The following is a 12,707-nucleotide window of genomic DNA, read 5'->3' on the forward strand; positions in this document are numbered from 1 at the left end:
CTTCAAAGCTTCCTTCTCAAGGAGAGATACCAGAGATGTGTCTTCCGTAGGATTCTTTTATGTACTGCCAGGTATGGGTGAAGTTGACTTAAATAAGTACTTTATATACTTGATGACCATAAGCCGGTTTGTTTATAAGCTGACATCCCCCCCCCAGATGGATAAGTAAAAATGGAAAATTTTTATAACCCGTTCATAAGCCGACCCTATAATTCAGGGGTCAGCAAACTTTTGCTTCTGGACCATCAGGATAAGCCGCTGGTGGACCGAGATGGTTTATTTACCTCGAGTGTCCGCAGGCATGGAGGTAAACCTAAGTAAACAAAGTATCCCGGCTCGCCAGCTGCTTATCCTGACTGGATGGGGCAGCAACTGGTGGGGACATTTTTTGGGAGGGAGAAGCTGGGAGTCAGGGGAGTAATCCCTGTGACCACCCCCTCATGACACCACCCCTAGCCTGGGACCCCCACACTCTCCCCTTCCCACCTTATCTGGGAAGGGCCAGGGGAGGATGTCTCAGACCTGGCTGGAGCTCTGCTCTGGCACTGTCCATTTAGTCCACCCAATTCCTTCTTTGGGGGCTGCAAGGTGAGGTCACACCAGTGTCCCTAATCCAGTCTGGGGATGCCTTCTGAAGGGGATATCTGGGCCAAAGCCTTCTACTTCTTGGGCACACTTGTTCCCCATTCACAGTACCACCCTGCTCTAGCAGTGAGCTCTCCATTCACAGCAAGCTGCAGCTTGAGGGTTTCATAGTCCCTCCCCCCATTTCCTGTTGATAGCGGCCAAGGGAATGCTGGGAAATGTAGTTCTTTCCCTGCTCCATGGCTGGCTCTATAGCAGCGGTCCTCAACAGCCCGCCAGACAAAGGACCGTGGCAGCAGTCGAGCATCCGCTGAAATGCCGCCAAGTTTCGGCGGCGATGCCTCTTGATGACGTCGCTTGTCGGCGGCAAGCGGCATCATCGAGAGGCGTCGCTGCCAAAATGCCGAATGCTTGACCGCTGCCTGTAGGCAGGGAGCTAACCAAGGAACTACAGCTCCCAGGGCCCCCTGTTGGTTCTCAGCTCTCAGGCTGGATCCCTGCCGGCTGCCGCCCCTGCAAATGGGCTGCCCCAAGCACCTGCTTGCTTTGCTGGTGCCTAGAGCCGCCCCTGTACGTGCCTGTTGTCATATCTGGTTGAGCTCCCTCTGTTGCGATGGGATCCAAATGCTGAATCCTATGTGCTCTTAACTTGCTGGAACTGTGCAGAGTTTTCAGCACTGTCCCTGGCTTTGGACCTGTAGGCATGCACACCAGGCGTGGACCTCATGTCTGACACCCTGGTAGCAGTGGGGACCCTATACCCTGAAACTAGTGCCACCTCCCCAGCAGCTTTTGAATATTCCCCACTGAATTCTACCAGAGGTCTGAGCCTTCCAGTTTACCTATTCAGGGGCATGCAATAATGAAAGCAAACAGACACGTGGATGGACTTTTACCCAGGATTCTGAAATGCCATTGCCCTTTGTTTAGATAGCAAGAGAAATACAAATGTATACAAAACAGTACAGACACCTATATGCATTTCCCTATCTCTGGGTTCCTTACCACTCTGGAACATTCTTTGGGCTTCTGCAGAGTCCTCTGGCATGTTTGGGATCCTTGTCTTGCAGCTTGTGGCTTCTTTTCAGAATCAGGGAGCCTTTCTAGATCACCTAACTCTTTGCTCATGGCTGACCCCCAAATTGAGTTGAATTCCCTGGCTAGGAAAGCATGTCCATAAGAAAGGCCGTACCGGGTCAGACCAAAGGTCCATCTAGCCCAGTATCTGTCTACCGACAGTGGCCAATGCCAGGTGCCCCAGAGGGAGTGAATCTAACAGGCAATGATCAAGTGATCTCTCTCCTGCCATCCATCTCCATCCTCTGACGAACAGAGGCTAGGGACACCATTCTTACCCATTTCTTCCTCTTTCCTGCCAAAAGCTTCCCACGTCTGCTTCGATCTTCCTTCAAGTTTGTTCCTCGGGCTTCAGCTAACCTATTGTCACAGAAGCATCTTGGGACATTACCCACCGTACAGTCTGGACTGATGAACAGCTGTGTCCCCATGTTTTTCCAACCTGGTGTCTTTACCCAGCTTCACTGTGAGAGTAACCACTCCTGGTCTGCTAATGCACAGCCTCCAGCATGTAAATCACTCCTACCTATACTGTATGAGTATACATTACAGGATAATACCAGCAAACTTCCAGTCCCAGACTTTCCCCAGAAGTGTGCATCTTGTACTGGACAATACAAGCTCATATTAAGTGTCATTTATTAATTTAAAAAACTGTATGCACAAATATTGTTATGCTAAATAAAGTTTCCCAAACATTTCAAGCCAAACATACTGGTTTAGATAGAAAAATAATGAAGCAAATTTATTAACTACAGAAAGATTACGTGACTATGAGTAATGAGGCATATAAGTAAGAATTGGTTACAAATCAATTAAAAGTAAAACACAACTAACACTTTACTTAACAAGCTAAGTGAATACCACCACATATTCCAGCGTTCTTACTGGCTGAACCTCCTTCAGTCAGGATCCCTGCCCCCCACCCCCGCCCCAGCCAGTGCTGATTCCTTTGCTCTTCAGGTGCTGATGATGCTGTGGGTAGAGAGCAAGGATGTCTGCCCTCTCTTCTTATAGCCGTTTCTCTTGCACAAGAATCATCTTCAGCTGATGTTAAGGAGACAAAGTCTGAGTGGCCAGGAACCTTACGCTGCTTCTTTGTCAAAATGTACCTCTTTCTTTCTGAAGAATGTCCATTTGATCTTGTTGACACCTGGCTGAGGCACTGACTAGTCTTTTGTCTCTGGGGAACTTATTTGTGACTGCCCTCCAGAACAGGTTGGAACATGTCTTGATAATATCATACAGTGAGATCTTGTATCTTTACATACAATGTTGCCACACATTTTACCAGGACAATAATCAGCAAATCATGAGCTTTCAAATGACACCTTCCACAGTAGCAAAGAATCCTGTGGCACCTTATAGACTAACAGACGTTTTGCAGCTTGCAGATGAACTGGAGCTCAGCAGTTTCTCTTTGTAAAGGGGGTGAACATAGGGGTACAGATTGTCACAGCTTCCATCTAAATAGGAAGGATCTCAGAACTCACCCTTTTGTATGTGGTCTGGGAGAGACTTGCTACAGTCCTGTCAGCAAACTGTGGATTCCATATCCCTACAGAGGCATTCCATGATTCAACAAGTTCATAACATCAACCAGATTCACAAGCTGTACTCAGAAAATTGTCTAAATGGTCAGACTCTCCATCATGGCTCACTGGAAGTGAACTATTTTAAAAGTAGGCATGACTGAGACCTAAGTAGCATTTTAGTGGGAAAACCTAACGTCTTTGGTAAAATCTGAGACATTATAACTGCTATTCCTATGTGATTTCTGGTATTTTCTTTTCTCAGACCGTTATGATACGTATTTCATAATTATTTTAAAGTAAGAAGAAATATAGCTAGAATAAGCATTTCCATTGTTAGATGCGTTTGAGACCCACCCCCCTTTTTCTTTTTCTGTAGCTCAATATGAATAGTGTTGAAGGCATTGAACATTTAATGCAGAAGAGACTGAGAGCTCAACACCTACACACAATGGCTTGGTCTACACTTGCAAGTTTTTTCTCCAAAAGACAGCTTTTGGCAATGAAACAGCAGTGGTGTACATACTGTAAAGTCACTTTTTGCCATGCAACTCCTCAGTTGCAGCGCTGTAATGAAGCCACCTTGAGGAGAGTGATAAGGCTTTTTGCGCAAAGGTTTTATCACCAAAGTGCCAGCGTAAACACCTTGCTTGCTTTTATCGGTGTAATTGCCCCCCGGAGGTGTCCCACAATGCCTGCAGTGACAGCTCTGCTTATTGTTTTGAACTCGGCAGCCCTGCAGGCATGCGCCCCTCCCCTTTCAAAACTCCATTCTGACAGCCAGGGTGCTGTGCTGCTCTGCTCCGGGACACACAGAGTAAGTCGTTAACGTGGAATGCTCCTGCTGTCTCCCACACTACAAACACACAAGCAAACACACACGTGTGTGTGTGTGTGAGAGAGGCTGTGCTGTGCAAAGTCAGGGAGGGAGGTGGGGGTTGATGTCAGGGGTTTTCCTTCTCCCTGCCTCAGGACAGGTTGTTTTGGGCAGCTGCCTGAACTTGGGAAACAGCATGCCAGCACACACACTCTCTCCCTCTCCATCCCATCCACACACATGCTCCTTATCGCACACACTCCCTCACACACTTCAGTTGAAAAGCGGCTGGCAATCTAGTAGGATGCATCATGTTGATGCTGTACCCGCCCCAGGAGGCATTGCAAATCCTTCCCAAAGCACCCTGTAGCCAGTTGCATGGTGGGATAGCTACCACAATGCACTGCTCTCTGTTGCAAGAGCTGCTAGTGTGGATGCGCTCCAGTGACACAAGGAGTTAGTGTGGATATGCAATATAGGATTTAATTAAAGCACTTTAATAAAGGTGGTATAACTTTTGACAAAAAACTTGGCAGTGTAGACATAGCCAATGTGAAGTACACTCTTTCAGTCTGGGGCTGGCGATGTCAAGGAGCTTGCAGCAATTTTTTGTAGCTTGGGTGATTTACCCTGCTTCAGACTCGGTGGCTAATAGCTCAACTAAGTAAAGAAAAAATGACCCCAGCTATCTGCACAGTTCCTGTCACATGACTGGTATATTTCTGACAATCTATAATCAAAATACCACCTAATCTCAATCTGACTCCTTTATCAGTAAATTCCACTGTGACTATTACAGTGTGCAGAAATTAAACAGCAACATTACTTTGACCTTCAAGAATCCTACTTAATTTCTGCCCTGTTCTGTGTTCACTTAGTGGCTCTGATTCTGCAAAACAGTTGCGCCTGGTGCAAATACAATTATTTAGTCTATTTGAAATGAGAGCTTTCATAATAAATCAATGAACTTTTAAACCATTCTTTAATTACCATAGTACATTATTTTTAGCTCCCTTATATTTTCAGTTTGATAATATCAAAATTGAGGTGGAAAAATACAGTTGGAGCTTTTCTGCTCTAGGTGACGTAATAAAGGCTAAGACAAAAATGGTCTGGAGAGAAAGTACAGGGGGTAGTTGCATTACAACTCTGCAATAAGAATGCAGTGGATAACTGAAGATCTGTTAGACTTAATAGAGTAAAAGTCTAAAATTTAGGTTATATGGTGTCTGGAGCAGGATACTTTTGAGTGCTACTGAATATATTCTGAGATTGGTGGCATAGCAGGTGTTAGAAAAAATATTAATTTCTATCTGGATGTTGATTATACTATTTTTTTTCCTGCTTAATATGGATATAACTTGTTAAATCTTGTAATCTAGGCCATTATGCGAGAAGTATTGCCTCAAAAATTGTCAAGGCCTGTCATAACTTAGGGCTGATCTTCACTACTGGGAGATTGACATTGCTCCAATCGATGCAGCAGGGATCAATTTAGCAGGTCTAGTTATTCATGTAGCTGTAATGGCATAACATAAGTCGATTTACCGCCCTACCCCCACCCCCAGTGAGGACAAGTCCTAACTCTGTAATCTCTCCAGCAGTGATTCTGGAAGGAGGGAAGAGCCTCATGCGCTGTGTGTCAAGCATCTCAATTCTGGGCCTATTCACCCAGTGGAGTTTTTTGTATATGTGTCCTCAAAGCTCACTTTCCCTGCAAACTTCTTTCAGACCAAGAAGCAAAGTAGTTCAGCCTGTTTTGTGTGGCTGCCCGCTCTCAGCTCGCTGCCGGTGAGGCTGGCTAAGGGTACAGAGAAGCTTTTGAGACACATGGCATCAGCTCTAGATTAGAGAACCCAGCTTTTTGTTTGGGAGAAATTGATTTGTGGGTCAAGCTTGTAGGAGTAAATATAAAACTTGTCTATTTTGGTAAAGCAATTAAGTATACTTTTGGGTGCTATATGAATTAATGTGGTGAAGGGATACAAGGGCAAACAAGATAAAAAATATGATAGAAAAGTGGTGGGTTGCAGGGGATTGTTTTCAAAAGAAATGCAATGTCCTTCATTGGAAGCCTAGTTGAAATTCCCCATCCCCACATGCCCATCCACATTCATCCGTGAGTAGGTTGGGGTGACTGAGTGGAAGATTCCCATTAGGACAAAAATAAACTTCTTTGCTGTTACAAATGAACATTGGGTGATGTCCAATAAGAAATTATGGTAGCATGTATGTGAGAGTCAAGTCAATCATTGTTGCCAGTTAGCAATTTTATAATGAAGACTGTATAATTATCTATGCTGACTGCTAAAAGAACCTATAGATTGACAGTACATTTAAAGTCAAGTACTCTACCAGAAAAAGTATGACGTTCTTATCCCAGCATTATATTGAGCCATTCCTTCCTACAATGAGTAAGTTCAGTTTTGATTTGATTTAGCTGCCAAATTAGCCAATTTCATTTTTTTCATAAGGTTTTATTTCTAAGAATTACGATGGATACAATACTGTACACGTGGCCAGAAGGGAGACTGTAATTTGAATTTGTATACAGCAGATTGCAAAAGGTGTGTCTACCTGCCTGACTTTCTGCTTTTCCCCACCCTCTGACGAATACACAGTGTGTGAGTCCTTCCTTTTTCCTGTTGATACAGTGACAATTACTGAGAGGTAGAGTTCCTTGACTCTGACAGCATTCTGTGAAGGTAGAACATTACATCTTTAGCTGTGTGGATTTGACTGTGGAAGGATTCGGAGACATTTCAAGGACTCTTGCATCTGACTTTCAAATCTGGATTAAATTAGCAACAGAAATTATGGCAGCACCTTCTATACTCCTCTTAATGGACAGGTTTGTATACAAAAATTTTTTGGTTTTGTTTTTTAATTGGAAAGTGACTGTATTTGCTTAAGGCAGCAGTTCAGCTTCAGTAATTTTTTTTTATAATTTTTAAACTCTGTAAATAAGACACATCAAAGTGTGAAAATAACTGAATAGACAATACAAGCTAATGGAATAGCTATATAAACTATCCAACTAAGAGTGGGAGCTGAGATTTTCTGCTGGGGATTCCCTGGCCTTTTTGGGAAGATTGAAAGCAGCAGACAATGCTCTTTTGTATGTAGTGTGAGTTTAAAAAACTATGTGAACTTGAAAAGGCTTTGAGTGTGTGCCAGTGGAATTGATTTGATTTTATTTATTTTATTTTTTTAAGTTTTCTTGGTATTGAATGATACTAGAAGGCTTCCAGAGAGCTGTGGGAGGGCACAATACTGCATGTGTCTTGGTATTGCCAAGTGTATGAAAACCTTTTTTCAGTTTGTACTATAAAATAATTTGAGTGGTATAAACACATCTTAAATGAATGCTGATTGGTTCTTAAATTTTATCATAAAACAAAATGTTCTTGACCAAACTGAGGTTAGCTATAAGTACAGTATTCCTGATGAATTACGTTATCTTTTAACATAGTGAAGACACTAAAGGTATCTAATATAACTATCCTTTAATACCATTTCCCTCCCTCCTTGCTTTTTCCATAATGTATTTCTAAATCTGAATTGAACACTGCTTTCAGAAAGTACTAGCAGCTAAACCAGATGTGTAACACATCTAAAAAGACCAGTCGTCTTAAAGCTCACTCTTGAGTGATAATTTATGTTTTCTCCAGGTTGAGAGGTTTTTCTTCTCACAAATTAATTGAAAATACTTCAGCAATAACAAGGCAAAACATGTTTTATGTGCCATGCTTCATTTTGCAGGGGAATCTGGAGAAAGACTCATTTTCCATTTTCAGTGTGATGACATCTTTGTCCGTACTCTTAGAACTCTTTTATAACTTGCTGCTGTAGTTTAGTGTTGATATGTTTCACATTTTTAGTAGGGATGCAAATTAAACCCATGACACTCTTAATTCCTACCTACTAATGTTACAACGGACATGATGCATCATGTCAGATATTCCTGTGAATCAACCTGATGTACTGTAATGGCTGTGCAGGATACATTAGAGTAGATTGAGAGAATACTTGGTATATGAATTTTCTGATGCCTCAACCCCACTCCACCCCCTTTTTTTAAAAATGTAAGGTATCCAACCAATTTTTTGTGACTTAAAACTACTGTGAAATTTGAGGTTAGAAAACTAGATTTTTAAAATAAAAGTCTAGAGTCGGTCAAAAAAAAAAAGTGTCTGTGAGAGACTGTAAGAACATAGTACAGTGATTTTTGTTTAATCTATAGCTCTTTACTAGCCATGACTGACCCTTTCACTGATTATCCTTTGTACTGAACCCTTTAATGCATGAACTTGGCTCAGACATGAGGCTGCTCAATTTAGTTTTCTAAAAACTCTAATCAGAGTTGCTCAAATCAGGAAAGCTTGTTTCCCTCTAACAATTAAGGTTTGGGATTTTTTGTGCTCTGGTAAATCAAACTTAAAGCAAAGCTTTTGATTATGAATTGAGTCGTACAACAGAGGAAGATGTAATGGTTCCTTCTTCAGAGACTTGCAGAGCTCTGCCTGTGCTAGGAGAGTCGAATGAAGACTTTAGTTTTACAACAGTATAGTGTCGGGTATAATTCAAATGGTTGGATCTAGCACTGGAAATGGGAGAAAACCACATTCCCTAATCATGTTGGTTCCTTGGACTCTGCAGGATTTGGGAACAATGATAAAATAGTTTGGTCTTGTCCATATAGCAAGGACAGAACAGTATTTTAAGTGCTGGGGCGCAGTGTTGCAACCAAATGCCACGTTGCAGCAATTTTTCTAGTGTAGGTGGCACTAGAATTAAACATAACACAAAGCTTGATGATCAGATGACCGTTCCAGATGAAAAGTATTTCAGATTTTTGCAGACTTTTCTTTTACATTTGTCTTGATGTGTAGTTAGGACCAAAGTGTGGTTTAACCGTGTCACAGCCTTGGATAGACCAAGGCGTTAGGACATTACAGGATTACAGTTACAGGAAGGTTCTGACTAATATTACAAAATCATCTAATTTGGGCCAGTTTGTGCTGGCTTAGGAATCTGATACATTTTTTTTTTTTTTTTTTTTTTTTGGAGACTGCCATCCAGAATGTACACTTTCATTGTGAGGAAAAGTCGCTTGGCCTTCATGGCTGTGAAGCCCTAGCCTTATGTAGAGGATAAACCAATGGCATGTTGTCTGCGGACATCTAGAAACAATAGCTCTGAGCAAAGTTTAACTGCCTTTGTTCATTGCAATGCATGTTGACTCTGAATCTTAATGACTTAAATGTCAACAATTATTTTACTGCTGATTAAATGAGTGGTGGTCATATGAAGGGCTGTACAACCTGCTGAATGTGGAGTCTTGTTTTGGAATCTCAACATAGAACTTAAAATGGGAGGGCTTAGAATGTGGGAGAAGTTTGATAAAATACTACTTTTTTAATCTCCCCCCATTCTACCCAAGACAAATGGAGCCATGTCTTCACTATGTCAAATGACAGCTGCGCTGAGCTGAAGAGGAGCTTTGGGTAAGTTTGTCTCTCTCTCTAACAGAAGTTGGTCTAAGAAAAGATATTACCTTGCCTATCTTGTGTCTCTAACTGCATTGTAGTCAGAGGAGTAGGCGCATTGGGAGTAGGGAGCACCAAACAGGATTTGGAGGCCAACAAAGTACCAGTATTTGGATATGACAGAAAAGAAATTCAAGTAATTTGCTTAATTTAGGGTGCTGGTTGTATCTGGTTTTTTTGTTTTTTTTTTCTTCAGCTGCCTTTCCAGTTAACTAATTGAGCATAGGTCCTTGGCACAGCACAGGCAGAAGATATGGCCACTGCCCCAATACCTTATAGTGGAAGTCATACAGATAAAATTTCAATTAACAGATTCAGTTAAGTTTCAGAGGGGTAGCCGTGTTAGTCTGTATCAGCAAAAGTGAGGAGTCTTTGTGGCACCTTAGAGACTAACAAATGTATTTGGGCATAAGCTTTCATGGGCTATATCAGATGCATGGAGTGAAAAATGTAGTAAGCAGGTATAAATATACAGCACATGAAAAGATGGGAGTTGCCTTACTAAGTTGGGGGTCAGCGCTAACGAGGCCAATTCAATTAGGGTGGATGTGGCCCATTCCCAATGTTTTCACATGCTGTATATTTATACCTGTGTACTGTATCTTTCCCTCCATGCATCTGATGAAGTGGGTTATAGCCCACGAAAGCTTATGCCCAAATAAATTTGTTAGTCTCTAAGGTGCCACAAGGACTCCTTGTTTTTGCAGATTCAGTTAAATTATTTTGGCATGATGAGCTAAATGATTATTGCGCGCTGTACAAGATGAATTGTCTGGTTAGGTACTGATGTGGTTCCCCCCTCACCCCCACCCCCCAGACTTACACAGTTCCTTTTTAGCTTGGGGAGAGGAGTGCTGGTTTCTTTCCCAACTGACCCCCTATTTTTCTGCCCCCACCAAAAAAAATTAACCCTTAAATGCCTCATGTAAAATTCTAGTGCAGGGTTAGGCAACCTATGGCATGTGTGCCAAAGGCGGCACGCGAGCTGATTTTCAGTGGCACTCACACTGCCTGGGTCCTGGCCACCGGGGTGGGGGGGGGTCTCTGCATTTTAATTTAATTTTAAATGAAGCTTCTTAAACATTTTAAACCTTGTTTACTTTACCTCTACCCCGATATAACACGAATTCGGATATAATGCGGTAAAGCAGCGCTCCAGGGGGGCAGGGCCACACACTCCAGCGGATCAAAGCAAGTTAGATATAACGCAGTTTCACCTATAAAGTAGTAAGTTTTTTTTGGCTCCTGAGGACAGCGTTGTATCAGGGTAGAGGTGGAGTTTAGTTATATATTATAGACTCATAGAAAGAGACCTTCTAAAAACATTAATATGTGTTACTGGCACGTGAAACCTTAAATTAGAGTGAATAAATGAAGACTCGGCACATTACTTCTGAAAAGTTGCCGACCCCTGTTCTAGTGCTATAGGAGGTACACAGCTAGGTGCAGTTAGTGTTGCAAACAGTTTATGTGCAAGCAGCAAAGAATCCTGTGGCACCTTATAGACTAACAGACATTTTGCAGCATGAGCTTTCGTGGGTGAATACCCACTTCGTCGGATGCAAGTCATGTGCAAGTGGATGTCTGACAAAATATTGATTGGTGGAAAAAGGTCACCAATTAGCCCAATAAGCAAAATTTATAAACCAAATCAGCTACTTTCTGGCAACAGTTTACACAACAGACCTTGCATCAGTGTTAATGTTTAGTTGTGGTTAGCTGACATAGTGCTGAATATGATTCCTTGGCCTGTGGCTAGTACTAAATCATTTTCAGCCCCTAGCCATGTGACCTGTGCTGACCCTGTACTTAGACATGGTTAAATTTCATAGTGTGGACCAGAGCTGGCTTGTTTTTTCAAAAACGTGGTGATAACAATACCCAGTTCTCATAAACCACTTTTTATCTGTAGACTTCAAAGTGCTTTACAAGGAAGTTCAGTATCATTATCCCAGTTTACAGATGGGGAAACTGAGGCATGGGGCGGGAATTGACTTGCCCACAGCTACCCAGCAAAGCTATGGAATAGAACCCAGGTCTCCTGATTCTTAGTCCAGTGTCATGTCCACTGGGCCATGCTGCCCCCCAAGAACACAGTTTTTGGACATAAATAGCACCTGTAATTTGTGTTGCACAATTGCATAAATGAACTACAGGGATAGGTTAATGAGAAATGCCTGGGTAGAATTGTTCCTTACACTTGAAGGATCTTGTGAGAAATAAGCAATCAGCATGTAACAAAGTTTGTTATAAAAGATGGTTCAGTCTATGAAATAGAATAGCAAATCCTGCAGGATAAATAAATACAATCCACAACAAAAACAAACCCTGAAAGAGAACTGCCCTCTTCTAGACTTGAAAATCACAATAACATGGAGACTAGATTTACCGTTTTTTATACCTTGTAATTCCTGTTTGCCTGCTTCTGTGTATACTTAAAGAAAAATGCAGCTTCTCTACGTAGCTCCCTTTAGTAGTAATGTTAATTTATTTTTGGTGGTGGACTAGTGGAGAGTTGTAAAAGACTCTCTGTTAATACTTTTGTGTAAATTGAAATAGGAAGAACGTGTGTTTGCTAGGTTTGGATTCAAGAGAAATGTGTGGATTCGGCCTTTCTGTGTACACGTCAATTCTTTGTACAAATACCAAGCAGAGAGTAGAACGAATACCTTATTTGTACATTTATTGTATTAGCTTATCTTCTCTTTGCTCTCAGGATAAGAATAGACTATAGTTTTAAATCTTACCAGGAGGGAGAAATTGTGTAGGCATAGCAAGTACTAGTACCCTCCAGTAGGGGATGAGTGGGGAGGAGGGAGAGGGGAAAAAAATCACATGACTGTCATCTTTGTGAAAAGGATTCCACATCCCTGGAAGCATTTCATTTACAAAGGAGTGAATTTGAGCTTGGATATACTTACAACGGAATGTACCTCAACTCAGAGGTACACTCACCTCTAGGTTTCATAGTATATTAGATTCTTGTCATTTGTGAGGTGGCCATAAAGGATGCCTGTCATTGTCAATTATGGTTGCTTTTTGTAATATAATGTACCTGTCCAATGACAAATGGGCAGACCGTACAAAGGTTGGAGTTGGAAAACAGTTATTTGTTCATCATCCAGTCTGCCTTCTTGAGGCAATGCA

General features: G+C 41.9%; 1 protein-coding gene across 5 annotated transcripts in view; it reads left to right on the forward strand.

Annotated features, from left to right (window-relative positions):
- TBC1D14 (TBC1 domain family member 14) overlaps positions 1-12,707 on the forward strand; it is a 98,756-nt gene that overhangs the window by 16,109 nt on the left and 69,940 nt on the right. The window contains exon 2 of one of the 5 annotated variants that reach the window (XM_045018567.1): positions 6,666-6,862. The exons of the other annotated variants lie outside the window; for them this stretch is intronic. Within the exon in view, the coding sequence (XP_044874502.1) occupies positions 6,828-6,862 (35 nt within the window). The 5' untranslated portion in view covers positions 6,666-6,827. The remainder of the gene's footprint in view (positions 1-6,665; positions 6,863-12,707) is intronic. 5 annotated transcript variants of the gene reach the window in all.

Source organism: Mauremys mutica, chromosome 5, assembly GCF_020497125.1.
Source record: "Mauremys mutica isolate MM-2020 ecotype Southern chromosome 5, ASM2049712v1, whole genome shotgun sequence".
Classification (NCBI taxonomy): Eukaryota; Metazoa; Chordata; order Testudines; family Geoemydidae; genus Mauremys; species Mauremys mutica.